At 30.8% G+C, this 19,928-nt stretch overlaps 1 protein-coding gene across 1 annotated transcript; it reads left to right on the top strand.

Annotated features, from left to right (window-relative positions):
• Nucleotides 1-1,220: 1,220 nt before the first annotated feature.
• LOC113389173 (protein draper-like) lies at nucleotides 1,221-17,971 on the top strand. Its single transcript, XM_026626230.1, has 17 exons — nucleotides 1,221-1,348; nucleotides 1,455-1,574; nucleotides 4,051-4,226; nucleotides 4,321-4,567; nucleotides 8,068-8,326; nucleotides 8,390-8,601; nucleotides 9,796-9,941; nucleotides 10,068-10,325; nucleotides 10,456-10,620; nucleotides 12,563-12,772; nucleotides 12,880-13,035; nucleotides 14,363-14,539; nucleotides 14,609-14,773; nucleotides 14,836-14,985; nucleotides 15,062-15,265; nucleotides 17,558-17,716; nucleotides 17,783-17,971. The coding sequence occupies exons 1-17, from the start codon at nucleotides 1,242-1,244 to the stop codon at nucleotides 17,914-17,916; spliced, it is 3,045 nt and encodes a 1,014-aa protein (XP_026482015.1). The 5' UTR covers nucleotides 1,221-1,241; the 3' UTR covers nucleotides 17,917-17,971.
• The last annotated feature ends 1,957 nt before the right edge of the window (nucleotides 17,972-19,928 follow it).

Below are 19,928 nucleotides of genomic sequence, written 5' to 3'. Positions count from 1 at the left end.
TCGAGTTTAAAATGATTTATTAACAAATATTTTGTTTTTCACAAAGTTTATTTATTATTCAAGTTAAAATTTTACGATTTTCTCATAGATATACTTATTAGCAAATATTTTGTTTAACAAAGTATGATAAATTATTTAAACAAATAAATTTAAATTTATTATAGAAGAATAATAATTTGTGGAAAATAGATTTTTTTTTAAATTTAAATGAATTATATTAGAAGTGCCAAAATAAATTTTTAATATTTAATATTTAAGTGTTCCCTAGGAAATGTTGTAAATTTGATCTAGTTTTACCCTATCTAACCGAAAGGGGATGGTTCCATATGAAATTTTTGAGTGATATTTTATATTTTAAACTAGTGGTGTATGGCATCCGTGCCGTAATGAAATATTCGAGAAATTTTAAACGTTTTCAAATATATTATTACAAATACTGTAACTTCATTATTTTTCATAATTCATAATCATGAATCAATTCAGTTCAATCTCCAGAGATTATTAACAATCGTCATTTCACTTCGAATTCAATTCAAAAAAAAATAGTTGCCTAATTTACACAAAATTGAAAAAGTGCTCCTGCATAGTCACAGTCTGAACGCATTTGCAAATAATTCTGTGCGACATTTTTAATTATACTGTGCTTAGCTTGGCGGCATTTTCACATTTTTCAATAGTTTTCACAAAATTCGAATTGGAAAAGTGCTCCAGTACATAGACAGTCTAAACGCACTTGGGTAAACATTTGTACCGGAGTGGCGCTTAGACTGTGCTCAGCCTGGGTAATTTTTTGAGCTTTTTTAATTTTTAAAGCAAAATTACAAAAATATTTTATGGAAAATAAAAAAAAATAATACAAGCAGAAAGTTTTTTAGATCATTCAAATCGGACGCTTGATTCACTCAAAAACTGCCATTTTTTGCACATTTAGCTCTGTATCTTCGAAACCGCTGGACCTGCCTTTGCCAAAAACTAATCACCTCTTCTCCCAATCATTACAAATTGAATGTTTTTTAGATCATTCAAATCCGATACTCCGTTCTCTCAAAAACTCGATTTTTCATTTTAGATTTACGGCCCATGACATAAACTTAGAGACTTTTTGTAACTGTTTACAAACGATATTTAGTTTTTTTTTGACAACGTAATATTTATCTTCTAGGTGGTGCATCAGGGGAAAATGGTTTGAAAAAAACAACTTCTACATATCATTTAGAATAGTTTAGAAAATTAAGGAAAAAATGGGAAAAACAAATATAAAAACGATAGCACTACTTCTTGGTGTTTTTTGCATTTTATCAGCAAATGGTGAACTGGAAGGACCTAATGTCTGTACACGACAAGAAACGTGAGTTAAAATTAATAATACTAATATATATATATATATATATATATATATATATATATATAATATATAGATATGAATAATATCTTTAAAATTTGTATAATTTCAGATATACAACAGATGTTCGTGTCAGTGAACAACAACCCTACCAAGTCCGAGAGACCAAATGGTGTTTGAGTTTTCCACCAAGATGTTCGAGTTACAAAATCAAATTCAGGACTGTTTTCAAGTAACCAATTTTTATCTAACTAATATATCTATCTTTTTTTACCCTATCTAACTGAAAAGGGGTGGTTCCATATGAAATTTTTGAGTTATTTGACAAAAACCAAAAAAATGTCCCAAATTTTCTATTTATTGCTTAAGAATGAAATATCGAATTCAAAGTCGTTTTATTCAAAACTTTTATATCGGGGTGTATATAACTGTTTTAATGAAAATGTTGTAAATTTTATCTAGTTTCACCCTATCTAACTGAAAAGGGGTGGTTCCATATTAGTATTATCACACAACCCTATATTTTCACCCTCCTAACACAAACCCAAATTTTGTAAGAGCAATTTTAGTAATCATGATTCATACTACTTGATACCTGGATAATTATAATATCTTCTCATCTTGTTGCCCTTAAATTTATTTTGAGCTTATGCATAAATTTAAATGAAAATGTATAACAATTAAATAAGAATCAAGTTCTAAAATAATTATCTAGTCCTATAGGATATATATATATATATATATATATATATATATATATAAATATATATATAAATAATATATATATATATATATATTATATATATATATATATATAAATATATTTTAAAGGTCACTAAAATAAGACGACTTTCAGCAAAAAAGTATCTTAAAAGAGCTTTTATCTCAATTAAAAATATTAGGGTAGAAATTAAAAAAAAATTAAGCAGTTATATAATGAATACTTTCTCAATTCTTCTTGCAAAAGCATAATAAAAATTTAATAGAAATCTTATAAAAATATATCAAGAACTTCAAAAGAATCTTATAAGAATTTAGCTCACACTAAATAAGAATCTAGTCAAAAAATAATTTTTTTTGTAAATATGTTACAAATATAATAGTATCAATTCATAACTAAGTTAATAAAACTAATAAAAATTTAATAGAAATCTTATAAAAATCTATTAAGAACTGCAAAAGAATCTTATAAGAATGTAGTTCAAATTAAATAAGAATCTAGTCAAAAAATAATATTTTTTGTAAATATATTACAAATATAATAATTTTTCTATTAAATTTATATTTCAATGAACCATTATTTCTATTAAATTTGTATTAGGCTTTTGCAAGACTCATTTATATTTAAAAAGTTTAAGTTTTGAATTGAAACTGTTATATTTGTAATATATTTACTAAAAATATTATTTTTTGACTAGATTCTTATTTAATTTGAGCTAAATTCTTATAAGATTTTTTTGAAGTTCTTGATAGATTTTTATAAGATTTCTATTAAATTTTTATTAGTTTTAATTCAAAACTAAGTTTAAAAAAAAAACTTAAATAAACTTTTTAAATGTAATTGAGTCTAGCAAGAACCTAATAAAATTTAATAGGAATCTTTTAGTTTTTATAAAAGCAAACGCACAAAAATACAACAAGAATAAAGAGTAATGTTGCAATATTTTTTTTAACATTCTTTCAATATTTTTTTGTACTAGAATTTTGAAATAAAAATAAAATAAAATGCAGTGCGTTTTAGTGTGTCCAAACAATTGGTATCTAGTGCATTGTAAAATTTATAATATTATTAATGAAGTTGTTTTCTTTGTATAAGAATAAGAAATTTGTTATGTCTATTTTAATGATTTTTTATTTGAAGCTGATAAAATTATCTGTAAACTATGTAATAAAAAAAATATTAAAAATGTATGAAATTTAAAATTTGTTGCCCCGGGTGGATTTTATCGGTTACATTTTTCATATTTGGTATAATTAAGCTCCGATTTATATACGATCTTATACATTGCAATATATCGTTGAAAAGTCTATAAAATTATCTACAAATCTGTATCTAACAACATATAACTGTTAGAACAAAATTATGTAAAAATAAATTGTTATACTTTAAAATCGAAATCTGTAGCGTTCACATTATTTTAACTTTAATGCTTTGGTTTGAAATTATATTCATTTTAGTATTATATATCTTTAGAAAGTTGATCAAATTATCTATAATACAGTGTATGAAATTTTAAATATTTTTTTTAAATAAACTTTTTAAATATAAATGAGTCTTGCAAAAGCCTAATAAGAATTTAATAACAATCTTATAAAAATCTATTAAGAACTTCAAAAGAATCTTATAAATTAAATAAGAATCTAGTCAAAAAATATTATTTTTTGTAAATATATTACAAATATAATAGTTTAAATTCAGAACAAGTTCAAAAAAACTTAAACTTTTTAAATATAAATGAGTCTAGCAAGAACCTAACAAGAAATTAATAGGAATCTTATAAAAATCTATTAGGAACTTCAAAAGAATCTTATAAGAATTTAGCTCAAATTAAATAAGAATCTAGTCAAAAAATAATATTTTTTATAAATTAGAAATAGAAACGAAGTTTTAAAGTCAAACTTCTTCTGAATCCAGTTGACAACAGATCACTACACTTTTATTATAAATATTGCCAAAGCAAAAGTTAAACTGTTTTTTACCTTTTTAGGACTGAAAAACTGGTAAAAACTCGTCCTGTAGACGAATGTTGCGAAGGATATGCTCCTTCATCATCAGGAGAACGTTGTTTACCTGTCTGTGATCCACCTTGCGTTCACGGTTCCTGCTCCGAACCTGACAGGTGCAGGTGCGAACCAGGATACGGAGGCCCGCAGTGCGATTTAAGTAAGTAGAGAGCAAAATTTTGCCAAATGTCTGAAATTAGGGACAAAGACTTATAATTATGTCCAGAATATTTCACATGTATCTTTTCCCCCAGGGTGTCCAGAAGGTTACTACGGTTCCCAATGCGCAAACGAGTGCGACTGCGAAAACGGAGCCTCCTGCGACCCCTGGACAGGGGAATGCGCCTGCACAAGGGGCTTCAGGGGCATGAGGTGCGACCAGGAATGCCAAGAAGGCACATATGGCACAAACTGCGCCGAAACGTGCAAATGCCTAAACGGAGCAGGCTGCGATCACATCACTGGCGAATGCAAGTGCTTACCAGGATTCACAGGACCACTGTAATAATTGATCGATAGATAAAGTATAGTTTAGATCAGTGATTCCCAACCTTGTTTGGGAATTTTGGCTTCACCTTGAGGTTTATAAAAACGTTATGCACCCCCATACAATTTTTAACTTCCCGTAGGGTAAGTTATAGTAATCGTCCAAAAATCGAAATCAAAAATTTTTACATTTCTCGACGTTTTGAAGGTTTCTGAACATTTTGGCATACTTCAGAAAAAATGGATGTGTGTGTGTGTGTGTGTGTGTGTGTGTGTGTGTTTTGTATGTCCGCTTTTTTTCGTCCACGTTTTCGGGCGCACGGATCAACCGATTTGAATGGTTTAAAAAACATTCGATTCCTATTGATAGGGAGATGTGCTGATTAGTTTTTGGCAAAGGCAGGTCCAGCCGTTACGGAGATATGGAGCAAAGAGTGCAAAAAATAGAAAGCGAATTTTTGAGAGAACGGATCAACCGATTTGAATGGTTTAAAAAACACTCGATTCCTATTGATAGGGAGATGTGCTGATTAGTTTTTGGCAAAGGTAGGCCCAGAGGTTTCGGAGTTACAGAGCTAAATTTAAAAAAAATGGCTGTTTTTGAGAGAACTAAGCGTCCGATTTAAATGATTCAAAGAACTTTCTGCTTTTTCAACAAAACAATTGATTTTGGAAAAAAAAAATTTTTGTTTCTAATTTTTTTTCAAAAAAATTTTTTTGTAATTTTGGACTAAAAATTCAAAAAATCACCCAAGCTAAGCACAGTCTAAGCGCCACTCTGGTACAAATGTTTACCCAAGTGCGTTTAGACTGTTTGTGTACTGGAGCACTTTTCCAATTTTGTGAAAATTATTGAAAAATGTGAAAATGCCGCCAAGCTGAGCACAGTATAAGTGAAAATATCGCACAGAATTATTTGCAAATGCGTTTAGACTGTGACTATGCGGGAGCACTTTTTCAATTTTGTGGAAATTTGGCAACTATTTTTTTTTTTTGAAATTTGATTCGAAATGAAATGACGATTGTTAATGTTCTGGAGGTGATAAATTGATTTATTTATAATTAACTTTCCGTAGGGTAAGTTATAGTAATCGCACAAAAATCGAAAATGAAAATTTTTATATATCTTTACGTTTCAAAGGTTTCTGAATATATTGGCATACCTTAGAGAAAATTGATGTATGTGTGTGTACGGATACAAATTTTCGTCGACGATTTCGGGAATCGGGATGAAGCAATTTGAATAATTCAAAAACATTTTACTTGCATTATCAAGATGAAGATTTGATGAAATTTTTATGAAATTAGGTCTAGCGGTTTCGGAGATCTAGTAAAAAAAGTAAAAAAAAATAACATTTGGCGGTCAACAATAATCATTAGACATTAGACATATGCACATCAAATTATCAGATATTTTATAGAGATTTTAACAATGAGTATACATTTTGTTAACATTCCTATGGGTTCCGTACCAATGCTTATGCGTTAGACAGCGACGCGGCGCTTACGCGCTTCGATATTTAGTCTCTATGCATTAAAGCAGTACGATTGCTTTGAAAAAAAGTTCAAAATTTCCAAAATATTTCAAAATAAATTTTTCAACAAAAACTTTTGTCAAAAATTTATATAGTTCCTCAAAAATCTATTTTTTTAGAGTAAATTTTTTTAAAAAATGTTAATTAAAGTTAAAAAAAATTAAGTTAAAAAAAATAATTTTTGGTACGGGAAGTTCCAGCAATTTGCCTTAAGGCACGATGCCATGCGCCCCACTAGTTTTTTTTGTTCCTGAAAAAATGTGAATGATAACTTTTAAGATGAAATCGCTATTAAATTGTTATTAAACATCATAAGTAAAATTTCGGAATAAGCCAACATACGGAAATTTCAAACTAATTTTTATTGCTATTTTTTTAACTTCCCGAAGGAGAAGTTTATGTTTTCATAAAAAAATCCGACTCGCTAATTTTATGTTTTCTCGACGTTTCAAGACATTCTGAATCGAATGAGACCAACATTTGGAAAAAGTATGTGTGTGTGTGTGTGTGTGAACAGATTTTTTGCCGTAAATCGACGTTTTCTCAAATACGGCTGGATCGATTTCAAAAATTTAAAAGCCATTCGATGTATCTCGATTAGGACTAGCGTTTCTAAGTCTTGTGCGACGATCGGCCGGGCCGTTTCTTTGTAAATCGCAGAAAAGTGAAAAATTTTTCGTCCACGTTTTAGCCCGCAATTCTGAATCGATTTTGAAAATTCAAAAACCGTTCGATAAATATTGATCGGGAATCGTGCTGATTAGTTTTTGGTAAAGATCGGCCGGGCCGTTTTCTTGTAATAAAGTTTTTAAAAAAAAATCGACGATTTTTATGATTTTTTTTTGGCGGTAGATACCATAGTCTTGTAGATCATACTAAAATATTACGGCCCTACGACAAGTCGTTTAATTTTGAAAAATCGTCAAAGTTTGCAAAAATTAGTATCGGTTCTTTAACATTTGACAAGATTAAAACTTTGATCGACGTTTTCTCAAAAACGCCTGAACCGATTTCATAAATTTAAAAGCCATTTGATGTATCTCAATGAGGACTATAATTTTTCAGTTTTGTGAGACGATCTGCCTAGCCGTTCCTTTGAAATTTGGAAAAAAGTGTTAAACTTTTCGTCTACATTTAAGCTCAAACTACCGAATCGATTTTAAAAAATCAAAAACTGTCCGAAAGATGTTAGTTGGGAATGATACTGATTAGTTTAAGGTGAAAATCTACCGAGCCGTTTTCTTGTAATTAACAGTTGAAAAAAAAATTAAGCCGATTTTTACGGAACTTTTTTGGCGTTATATATCATGGTCTTATTGAACTTACTGAAATATTAATGCCTTACGATAAGTAGTTTAGTTTTAAAAATTTACCAAAGATTAAGAAAATAAGTAGTTTTTTTGACGTTTGTTAAAATTAAAATTAGACGATTTTCTTGATATAACGATAGAGTACTTGATTTTAATGAACATAGTAAACCGTTAAAGTCCTATGGAAACTGGTTCAAATATAATAATTGTTTATTTTTGAAATTTTGCTTTTATAAAATACTGCGAGTTAACGTGTTCGTTCGTTTTCAATTATGTGTAATAAATCCACCCGAAATACTTTTAATGACTCATAAATCAATTTATTTTTTATTGATTAAGTCAATTATTTACACATATCGGGAAGTTCATGTAACTTGCCTCAAGGCTAAATACCAAACCAACTAGTTTTATTACAAAATAATGAAAAAAAGTCAAGTCAACCCGGCAGAAAAAACATAACTGCGGCACTAGTAAAGCAAGGTTGAAAACTAAAACCGTAGCGGCCACCTTATTATTCTAAATCTGAGAAGCATTTTTTTTTGTTAAATGTTTCACCGATACTATACTACATTACATTAAAATCACCAAAATTTTCAAATTGCCCCCTCTGAAAGTACAAATTGCCCCACGTTGGGAACTGGTTTAGATACTCATAGGTTTTTTTTTCCAGATGTAATCTTCAATGTCCAGAAGGCACCCATGGTGACAGTTGTCGTAGCGAATGCAGGTGCCAAAACGGTGCAGGATGTGATCCTGCGACTGGTGAATGCCATTGTTTAGCTGGCTGGACTGGCAAAGTTTGTGCTAATCCTTGTGCACATGGACGACATGGTCCTGATTGTGCCTTGAAATGCGATTGTCACAATGGTGCTGGTTGTGATGCCGTTACTGGACAATGCGAGTGCTTACCCGGATTCACAGGAGACAAGGTAAAGGACTCATGGATAAAGGACATGGGTAAAAAAATAGATGTTTAATGTGAGTTTTTTTAGTGTTTGGATATCTGTCCCCATGGCACCCATGGTTTAAACTGCTCCGAGATCTGTATTTGCAAAAACGGTGCCAAATGCAACCCATCAAACGGTGAATGCAGATGTCAATCAGGTTGGGTAGGCGTGGATTGCAACGAAAGGGCTTGTCCAGATGGTTATTTTGGTGCAAATTGCACACAGATTTGTGAATGCCAGAGCAACAACACAGAGATGTAAGTAAATAGGGGGCGTCCGTTAATCAATTAACCAAAATTTTAAAAATTCTAATAATCTAAACAACATATCTCCGGCCTTGAAGCCAACAATTCATGACTCATCCTATGCAGACATTGCAAAAAACAATTACTCTGCTTCTAATCATTCACTTTCAAATCCCGAATCTGATTCTCTAGCAACATTTATTTTAGAATTTAAAAATATCTTCAATCAGCTTATGCAACAGAACACCATTATAACAAATATGTTATCCACGTTAGTCAACAACATAAGCAATGGCAAAAATAATTAAAATTGCTGAATGGAATGCCAACGGTTTATTACCTCATAAAAATGAAGTAGAATGTTTTCAATCAAGTGAGCGAGTTTTTAAGGATTTTTGGACCTCCCTTTCCCCCTTGGTGATACATGGTGATTATCAAAATTACCCCTCCCCTCCCCTTGGTGATACATGCTGATTATCAAAATTACCCCGCCCTCCCCTCCGCCTTGGTGATTTATGGTGATTATTAAAAATTACCCCCCTCCCGCTTCGTGATACATGGTGATTATCAAAATTACCCCCTTCCCCTTAGTGATTCATGGTGATTACCAAAATTACCCCTCCCCTCCCCATGGTGATAGATGGTGATTATCAAAATTACCGGATTCCCCCTTGGTGATACGTGGTGATTATCAAAATTACACCCCCTCTCCCCTTTGGTGATACGTGGTGATCATCAAAATTACCCCCGCTCTCCCTTGGTGATACAGAGTGATTATCAAAATTACCCCCCCCCCCTCTTCCATTTGATGATACGTGGTGATTATCAAAATTAACCCCGCCCCCTCCCCCTTGATGATACATGGTGATTATCAAAACTACCCCCGCTCTCCCTCCTAACATCACGTGTATTTTTAGGTACATGAAAAACCGTACAATTTTTTAATTTAATTTTAAAATGTTTGAACTTTTTTTTTAAAAATTAGTTAAGAAATAAATACGCGTGATATCTTAACATTCACCTTCCTCCCTCCCTTATATTTTGTGATTTTTTTCAACACCACCCCTCCCCCCGCCGAAAAAACTCACGTGATTAATGGGCGCCCCCTTAGGGCTTTAATACCACTCAAACAACCTTCAATTCGTGTATATTATATATATATATATATATATATATATATATATATATATATATTATATTCAATAGGTGTCATCCTTGGACGGGAAGGTGCGATTGCAAACCGGGCTGGACCAGCCAAACCTGTAATCGACATTGCTCGTTGTTGACATATGGAAAGAACTGTCAGGAGACTTGCCAGTGCGAAAATAATGCACAGTGTTCACCAATCACAGGTAATAAAAATTATCAAGTAAACCAACTAGCAAAATAACAACTCATGACCATCCAAATCATCCACATCTTCATCACCACACAAATCATCATCCACCATCCATTAACCTCCAATTTCCTTTACCCAGGCGAGTGCCTCTGCGCCGCCGGTTACTTGGGAGCGACCTGCTCCGAGCCCTGTCCGAGCGGTTTGTATGGCGAAAGGTGTGCCCGTGCCTGCGCCTGCGAAAACAACTCGACCTGCTCCCATGAAACTGGTCAATGTTCGTGCAAACCTGGCTGGGAAGGCTTAAAATGCGACAGGCCTTGCAGCGATGGCAAATACGGTCACAATTGCACCAAGAACTGCAAATGCGTCAATGGTGCCGCCTGCAATCCGCAGAATGGTGAGAGGAAAAGGGTTAAAAGACTTAGAGATAGTAACACTTGATAGATGGATCGTACATAGTTCCAAAATGAGAATCTGATGGAGAACATTATCAATCAAAGTTGTCTAACCATTACTATTATTTCTAGGTACATGTACCTGTGGAGCTGGTTACAGAGGCGAACTGTGCGAAAGAAGTTGCGAAACAGGAACATTTGGCATCAATTGCACCCAGAAATGCGACTGCGAACCTGAGAACAGCCAAGGATGCGATCCTGTTTCCGGGAAATGCATTTGCAAAAACGATTGGAAAGGTAAACGATATCCTACAATTTGAACCCATTGTTAACTTCCCGTAGGGTAGTTATTGTAATCGTCCAAAAATCGAAATTAAAAATTTTTGCATTTCTCGACGTTTTGAAGGTTTCTGAACTTTTTACTGGCATACATCAGAAACTAAATGGATGTGTGTGTGGATAAAAAAATATTACATCCTTTTTTATGTTCCATAAAATATTTTTGTAGTTTTGGATTAAAAATTCAAAAAAATACTCAGGCTAAGCACAGTCTATGCGCCACTCTGGTACAAATGTTTACCCAAGCGCGTTTAGACTGTTTATGTACTGGACTTTTTCCTGTCTGATGATGACATCACAGATCAACATCCTCACAATGATTTTTTTAATTATTTTTTTTAAGTATTTTTTTTATAATAATACTTATTTTTTTTAAATTATTTTGGTCCCCAAGAAATGTTGAAATATTTAGTTTTTGATTTATCAAAATTTTGGTAAAATTTCATGCAATTTTGGTAAAAATATTTAAAAATCTATAAAAATATTTATTTAAACAAAGTCAATAGTGTATTCAAATAATTTGTAAAAAATAAATTATTTATATCTTAGTTATATTTTGTCTTAAAATTATATTTTTTTTACTGAGAATTTAACAAATATCAGCATTCGTGTACAAATTTTATAAAAATTCAAAAGACTACCCCGGCTAAGCACAGTCTAAGCGCCACTCTGGTACAAATGTTCACCCAAGTGCGTTTAGACTGTTTATGTAATGGAGCACACTTTTCACTATTCGAATTTTGTGAAAACTATTGAAAAATGTAAAAATGCCGCCAAGCTAAGCACAGTATAAGTGAAAATGTCGCACAGAATTATTTGCAAATGCGTTTAGACTGTGACTGTACGGGAGTACTTTTTAAATTTTGTAAAAAATGAATGAAAAATGTGAAAATGCCGCCAAGCTAGACACAGTATGAGTGAAAATGTCGCACGGAATTATTTGCGAATGCGTTTAGACTGTGACTATACGGGAGCACCTTTTCAATTTCGTGAAAACTTTTGAAAAATGTGAAAATGCCGCCAAGCTAGGCACAGTATAAGTGAAAATGTCGCACAGAATTATTTGCAAATGCGTTTAGACTGTGATTATACGGGAGCACTTTTTCAATTTTGTAAAAAATGATTGAAAAATGTGAAAATGCCGCCAAGCTAAGCTAAGCACAGTATAAGTGAAAATGTCGCACAGAATTATTTGCACATGCGTTTAGACTGTGACTATACGGGAGCACTTTTTCAATTTTGTAAAAAATGAATTAAAAATGTGAAAATGCCGCCGAGCTAAGCACAGTATAAGTGAAAATGTCGCACGGAATTATTTGCAAATGCGTTTAGACTGTGACTATACAGGAGCACTTTTTCAATTTTGTAAAAAATGAATGAAAAATGTGAAAATGCCGCCAAGCTAGGCACAGTATAAGTGGAAATGTCACACAAAATTATTTGCACATGCGTTTAGACTGTGACTATACGGGAGCACTTTTTCAATTTTGTGAAAACTATTGAAAAATGTGAAAATGCCTCCGAGCTAAGCACAGTATAAGTGAAAATGTCGCACAGAATTGTTTGAAAATGCGTTTAGACTGTGACTATACCGGAGCACTTTTTCAATTTTGTGCAAATTAAGCAACTATTTTTTTTTGAAAATTGAATTCGAAATGAAATGACTATTGTTAATGTTCTGGTGATAAATTGATTTATGATTTATGATTTACATTTGATTTGCTCAGATATAACAAGATAATGAAAGTTACAGTATTTGTATAATAATATATTTGAAAACGTTTAAAATTTCTCGAATATTTCATTACGGTACGGGAGATTCCAGCAATTTGCCTTAAGGCACGATGCCATACACCACTAGTTTATATTACCTTTGTCTGACCTCTGTCCTTTACCCCAGGAGTTCGTTGCGAGACCCGGTGCCCTCCAGGAACCTACGGGGACGAATGTCAATTGAAATGCGCCTGTTTCAACAACAGCTCCTGCGATCCTGCTACTGGTGCCTGTGAATGTGAAAGAGGCTGGACTGGTGCAGAGTGTAACCAGCCTTGCCCTGAAGGCACCTACGGCATGGGATGCAGGGAAAAGTGTCCGGAACACGAAAAATTCGGTGAGTAGAAAGGAAAGTCACATTCATTGCTTATCAGGAGCTCCAAATGCCCAAGAGCTTTGTCTTCAAGTCTACTAAATTTATCCAGGTCTTGTTTTCTTTTTTAGCTAATCATTCCTGTGACCACGTTACTGGTAAATACATCTGTCGTCCAGGGTACATAGGACTGACGTGTGAACATCCATGTCCTTTGAACACTTATGGTTTGAATTGTGAACAAAAATGCCACTGCAAACATGGAGCTGATTGTCATCACGTCACAGGTACTAAAATCCTCAAAACATTGTATACAAACACTTTTCCAAATTGGTGAAAAATTGCTCATAACATTCTTCTACCTAAATTATCTAAAATTGGTCTTAATTCTTCACTTATTTATTTTTTTAAGAGTTATCTTCATAATCGTAAACAGTTTGTCTATTTTAATGGATTCTTGAGTAATATTGAAAATATCAGTTCAGGTGTTCCTCAGGGATCCATTCTTGGTCCACTACTATTTATTATTTTTATTAATGACATATCTGATATTATTAGCTGTCCACATTCATTATTTGCAGATGATCTCAAACTATATCTCAAAATAAATTCTATTGATGACTGCTTATTATTACAGTTTCAACTTGACTCTCTCCACTCTTGGTGTGTCTTTAACAAATTACATTTAAATATATCAAAGTGCAAGATTCTTAGTTTTTCACATAAGCGCGTAAGAATACGATAGATGTAATAAAATTTTAGATTTAGGAGTTTAATTTGATTCTGGATCATATAACTGATATTTGTAATAGAGCACATAAATCTTTAGGTTTGATACTGAGAAATTGTAAACAATTCAGTTCTAACAATGCACTTCTTTGCATGCACTATTCTAACGTACGTTCAAAATTAGAATATGATTCGATCATTTGGTATCCTCATCAAATCAACAACTCTGATGCGATAGAGAAGGTTCAGCGAAAATTTCTGAAATATCTTTATTATAAAACATATAAAATTTATCCTGAACGCATACACTTTACTAAAAGAATTTGGTATTCCTTCCCTTGCCTCACGTCGATTTATCTGTACAATTATGTTCTTATTTTAACTTTGCAATAATTCTATAGACTGTCCTCTTATTCTAAACCAACTATCCTTTAATGTTCACAATTATTTTTCAATTATCCTACTCCTAAATCTAATTCACTCTTAAATTCGCCTATTTTACTTATGTCCTCTAACTTTAACTTAATTAATAATGAAATAGACATTCACAACACTTCACCTAATCAAATAATCTCCATCTGCACAAGTTAACCTTTTTATTTTCTTTTCAAATATCTAATTATTTTATCTTATTCTGTTTATAAATAATATCGTTACACTTTGCATTATATTTAACTGTATGTTAAGCATTTTATGTTAATAACTATATATATTGTAATTTTGTATATATTTTAATTGTTATTCATTATGTAAAATAACTGTATTTTTGAAGTCTCTTGGAAGAAATCTGTGGACTATATTAAAAATAAATAAATTAAATTAATAAACCCACATTCGATCCATCAGTACACGATAACTTATTCTTTGAAAATTTTTTTCTTAAAGGACATTGCCAATGTCTACCAGGATGGACAGGTGCAGACTGTTCCCAACCTTGTTCAGAAGGAACTTTTGGCGAAAACTGTGCCCAGTTTTGTAGGTGTGAAAATGGTGCCAAATGTAGAGCTAATGATGGTCATTGTAGGTGCAAACCTGGTTGGATTGGTGCACACTGCACAGACAGTAAGGAATAGAAAAAAATACAAATAACCACTAGTAGATATCAGTCTAATTTATGTCTTTTTTTATCAGTTTGTCCTGAAGGTTACTTCGGTGACCACTGCATGAAGCCTTGCAATTGCTCAACGGATAACTTTATATGCCATGCAATCGATGGATGCATCTGCAGACAGGGTTTTGGAGGTCCAAGATGTGATGAACCAAGAATACAACATTTGCAAGATCGTGAAGAAGGAAGTAAGATACTACAAACTAGCATCCTAAGCCTTGCATATACTAACCAATTTTTTCTACCACAGCTAGTAGTGCTACAGCTGGTGTCCTGGTGGCTTTGGCCTTAGTAGCCTTCATCATAGTGCCTTTGATATTCTACTACAGACGTCGTGTACAGAATTTGAAAACAGATTTGGCACATGTACAATATATAGCTGATCCACAATCATTGACAGGTACCAAAAATAAACCAATACCTCCATTTACCAACCAATATCTCCATTTACCACCATTTATCGATGTTTGGTTTAGATCGTCACCACTTCGACAACCCAGTATACTCCTTCCAAGGTGGTGCCCTTCCAGGACGTCCTGGAGATGATGCCTCTACTTTACTAAATAATGCCCAACACATCAGGAACGATTTGGGCATTAAGCAAAACAATGCCAATTTGGAGAAACAAAAACTGGGTTGCTGTTCAACTGATGATGATGATTCCAGCACTCGTAGCACTGGTAAGGGTAAAGGACTCTACAAAACAATTGCTTTTGAGGATAAAAAATTAATACATCTTAATAAATTATTTTTGTAATTTTGGATAAAAAAATTCAAAAAATTACCCAGGCTAAGCACAGTCTAAGCGCCACTCTGGTACAAATGTTTACCCAAATACGTTTAGACTGTTTATGTACTGGAGCACCTTTCAAATTTTGTGAGATAGTTAGTTAAAAATAAAATTTAAGTTTTAAAGTTTATTAAATTTAGTTATTAGTTTTTTTATTAGTTTCAATAGTTAAAAAAAATAGTTGCCTAATTTGCACAAAATTGAAAAAGTGAAAAAGTGCTCCCGTATAGTCACAGTCTAAACGCATTTGCAAATAACTCCGTGCGACATTTTGACTTATACTGTGCTCAGCTTGGCAGCATTTTTACATTTTTCAATAGTTGTTTTCACAAAATTATAAATTATTAAATTTAACCAATTTTCAAAATAAGAAAACTATTGAAAAATGTGAAAATGCCGCCAAGCTGAGCACAGTATAAGTGAAAATGTCGCGCAGAATTATTTGCAAATGCGATTAGACTGTGACTATACGGGAGCACTTTTTCAATTTTGTGTAAATTAGGCAATTTTTTTTTTTTTAATTGAATTTGAAATGAAATGACGATTGTTAATGTTCTGGAGATAAATTGATTTATGATTCATGATTTACATTTGATTTGCTCAGATATAACAAGATAATGCAAAAATAATTAACCTTATAGTATTTGTTATTAACGTGTAAAATGGAACGGGAAGTTCCAGCAATTTGCCTTAAGGCACGATGCCATACGCCACTAGTTAAAATATAAAATATCACTCAAAAATTTCATATGGAACCATCCCCTTTCATTTAGATAGGGTTAAACTAGATAAAAATTGCAACATTTCCTAGAAAACACTTGAATATTAAATATTAAAAATTTATTTTGGCACTTCTAATATAATTCATTTAAATTTAAAAAAAACTATTTTCCACAAATGATTATTCTTTTATAATAAATTTAAATTTATCTGTTTAAATAATTTATCATACTTTGTTAAACAAAATATTTTCTAATAAGTATATCTATAAGAAAATCGTGAAATTTTAACTTGAATAATAAATAAACTTTGTGATAAACAAAATATTTTAAACTCGAAAACCACTTTTAAAAAAACACTTATTTAAACTAACATAATTTTAAACAAAAAATCTTTCAATATAATTATTTTTAATAGAAAATTTAATAATTTAAATTTCATAAACACTTTTCACTACACTCTTTATATTATTTAATAATATTTAAATATTTTTAAATAATTATACTTATTAGTAACAGAATTAGAACGTTTAATAAAAAATTTAATTTTGATTTTTTTATTACTTGTGGAAAATTTATAATACCTTTTATTTTTAATTAAATTTACAAATATTTTAACTTTTTAAATAAATAATAATGATGTCATACGTAAACTTATATAGCAAATTGCATTTAAAAAATATTAATAACTGTTTTATAAATTTATTTCAGTTACTATATCATTTTTAAACATTTATATTATTTTTATTTTAATTAATCACTATTTTGAAACAAAACTATTAATTTTTGATACAAAGTGCTGATTTAATGTCCAAACTAAACTCTCATTTCAAAAAAAAAAAAAAACAAATCATATTTATAATTATCTGAAAATGTTTTAATGTATTTTTAACTTCCCGTAGGGTTTTATTATTACATTTTTTTTATTTGCCATAAAATATTCTTGTAATTTTGGATTAAAAATTGAAAAAATTACCCAGGCTAAGCACAGTCTAAGCGCCACTCTGGTACAAATGTTTACCCGAGTGCGTTTAGACTGCTTTTGTACTGGAGCACTTTTCCAATTTTGTGAAAACAACTATTGAAAAACGTGAAAATGCCGCCAAGCTAAGCACAGTATAAGTGAAAATGTCGCACAGAATTATTTGCAAATGCGTTTAGACTGTGACTAGACGGGAGCACTTTTTTAATTTTGTGTAAATTAAGGCAACTATTTTTTTTTTTTTTGAAATTGAATTCGAAATGAATTGACGATTGTTAATGTTCTGGAGATAAATTGATTTATTATTTATATTTGATTTGCTCAGATATAACAATTAAGATAGCAAAAATAATGAAAGTTACAGTATTTGTAATTTACGTTTAAAATTTCTTGAATATTTCATTACGGCACGGGAAGTTCCAGCAATTTGCGTTAAGGCACGATGCCATACACCACTATTTTTTATTGTTATTATTTTCAGGTGTCTACAGTCTCCATTACAACCACAGTATGTCAATGAAAAATCGTGATGCAGATTTAACAAATCCCAACGTCAATATTTATCACAGTATTGATGATGACACTAAGGTTGATCATGTTTATGATGAAATTAAATTGAAAGAAGGATACAAGGATGTCGGTGAGTATTTTAAGAAAGAATTGAACTAAGTACCATGGTTCTAATTTATATTTTTACCATTTTTAGACGAGTACGATCACCTAGACTACAGCAGACCAGGAAGTTCGTTGAAACCTCAATATCAAAGGATGATGAATGGTTTGGTCAAGGATGTTAATGAAGACCAGGATACTAAACCTGATCCTACCAAGGAAACGTAATAGGATAAAGAATATGATGAAGACTAAAAAGACATTTTTTGAAAAAAAAAATCTACAAGGGATTACAAATTTTTGAAGATTTTGGACCAGGTTTTGTGTCAGTGCAAAAATGTGCAAACAAATATTTTATATCTAAAAGTATTTTAAGTCACTAAAATCTCATAAAAAGTGATATTTAATCAGACTTTTAATATTAGTTTTAATTTAAATGTATTTTTTTAATGTGCATGTGTGTGCTGATGTTGTATTATGATGTAATGGTGCAATTTTTCGAATTCGAATCATAAATCAGAGATTGTTAACATTGTAAACAAATATTGTACATATTTATAGTTATAAGAGAAAAAACTCAGATATTTTAATAAAATGAAAGTATAATTGTATAAGATAAGTGCAAAAAGACTTTGCTAAATAAGAAATAAATAAATAATTAATAATTATTATAATTATTAGTGGTGTACAAACTTTTCGACAATAACGAAAAACTAAAAGCAATTTAAGGTGTAATTTTTATTGTAAGAGTTCTTTTTTTTTAAATGTTTATCAGAAATTGTTATTAACAATTGGCTGTCAGGAAAATATTTATTCGTATATTAATAATATTAAACAAAAGTATTTTATATAGATATATATGTATAAGGTTGTGTGATATGATGTTGTATTTTTATATATAGTAGAAATTAAAATATGATTATTTGAAATACTGTGTTTTGCTCTGAAACAAATATAAAAGCTTGATTGAACTCGTGCTAATTTTCAGTATTTCTAATGCAACTTCTTTGTGTATAAATTTTTATAAAATTTGTTTTTAACAATATAAACTACATAAAATTCCTCAAAAATCTTTCTAATATTATTTCATCCTACAATTCACGAGAAACTAACTGCGAATTAGCAAAACCATCAACTCAAATAACATCGATAACATTTCTCGTGCAGTTTCTTTCAGTATTTTGTTCATATGTTTTGTTTGAGTAATTTTATAAAAAATCTGTCTTAATAAATAAAAACTTGATCAAACTCTTCAAAAATCTATCTAATGTTATTTTGTTGTATGATGCACCAGAAACAAACTACATGATTGGCAAAACCATCAACTCCTTAATATTGATAACATTTCTCGTGCAGTTTTTTTCAGAATTTTTATCATAACTCTTGTCTAATAAAATATTTTGGAAAAAATAATTGGACAAATAAAAACTAGATAAAAGTCTTCCAAATTGATTAGAATAATATTTCATCCTACAATTCATATAATAAATAGTAGTGGACCAAGAATGGATCCCTGAGGAACACCTGAACTTATATTTTTAATAATGATATAACTGCGAATTAGCAAAACCATCAACTCCGATAACATAGATAACATTTCTCGTGCAGTTTTTTTTAGTATTTCATTCATATTTTCTGTCTGAATAATTTTAAAGAAAAAATGTTTGGATAAATGGAAACAAGATAAAATTCTTCAAAAATCTGTATAAAATTATTTTGTTGTGTGGTATACCAGAAAGAAACTACATAAAGGGCAAAACCATCAACTCCTTAATATCGATAACATTTCACGTGCAGTTTTGTTCAGTATTTTATTCATATCTTCTGTCTGAATAATTTTAAAGAAAAAATGTTTGGATAAATAGAAACTAGAAAAAAAATTTTCAAAATCTTTTTAATATTATTTTATCCTACAATTCACGAGAAACTAACTGTGAATTAGCAAAACCTTCAACTTCCTTGTCGTCAATAGGAATTGCAGTATAGTTTTGTCATTATTTTAATCGTAACTTTTGTCTGGGTAATTTTATAGAAAATGTGTCTGGATAAATAAAATCTAGACAAAATTCTTCAAAAATCTGTATAAAATTATTTTGTTATGAGGTATACCAAAAAGAAACTACTAGCCCAAAGGTTGGCACAACTATCAACTCCTATATAACATTCCTAGTAAAGTTTTCACATTATTTTAATCATAACTTTCGACTAAAAAATTATTTTAAATATACGTTTGGAAAAAT

The sequence above is a fragment of the Ctenocephalides felis genome, unplaced genomic scaffold (genome assembly GCF_003426905.1).
Source record: "Ctenocephalides felis isolate EL2017-DRISC unplaced genomic scaffold, ASM342690v1 CF-g0.4_SCAFFOLD_03573, whole genome shotgun sequence".
Taxonomy (NCBI): Eukaryota; Metazoa; Arthropoda; class Insecta; order Siphonaptera; family Pulicidae; genus Ctenocephalides; species Ctenocephalides felis.
The sequence above is the reverse complement of the archived record's forward strand: the minus strand, read 5'-3'. Positions and strand labels throughout refer to the sequence as shown.

Bases quoted from the DNA above. Each gene is read 5' to 3' on its own strand.
- LOC113389173 (XM_026626230.1), top strand. From the start codon at position 1,242: ATGGGAAAAACAAATATAAAAACGATAGCACTACTTCTTGGTGTTTTT. The intron at 14,774-14,835 runs GTAAGATACTAC...TTTCTACCACAG, and splicing joins GCAAGATCGTGAAGAAGGAA to CTAGTAGTGCTACAGCTGGT. The intron at 14,986-15,061 runs GTACCAAAAATA...TGTTTGGTTTAG, and splicing joins TGATCCACAATCATTGACAG to ATCGTCACCACTTCGACAAC.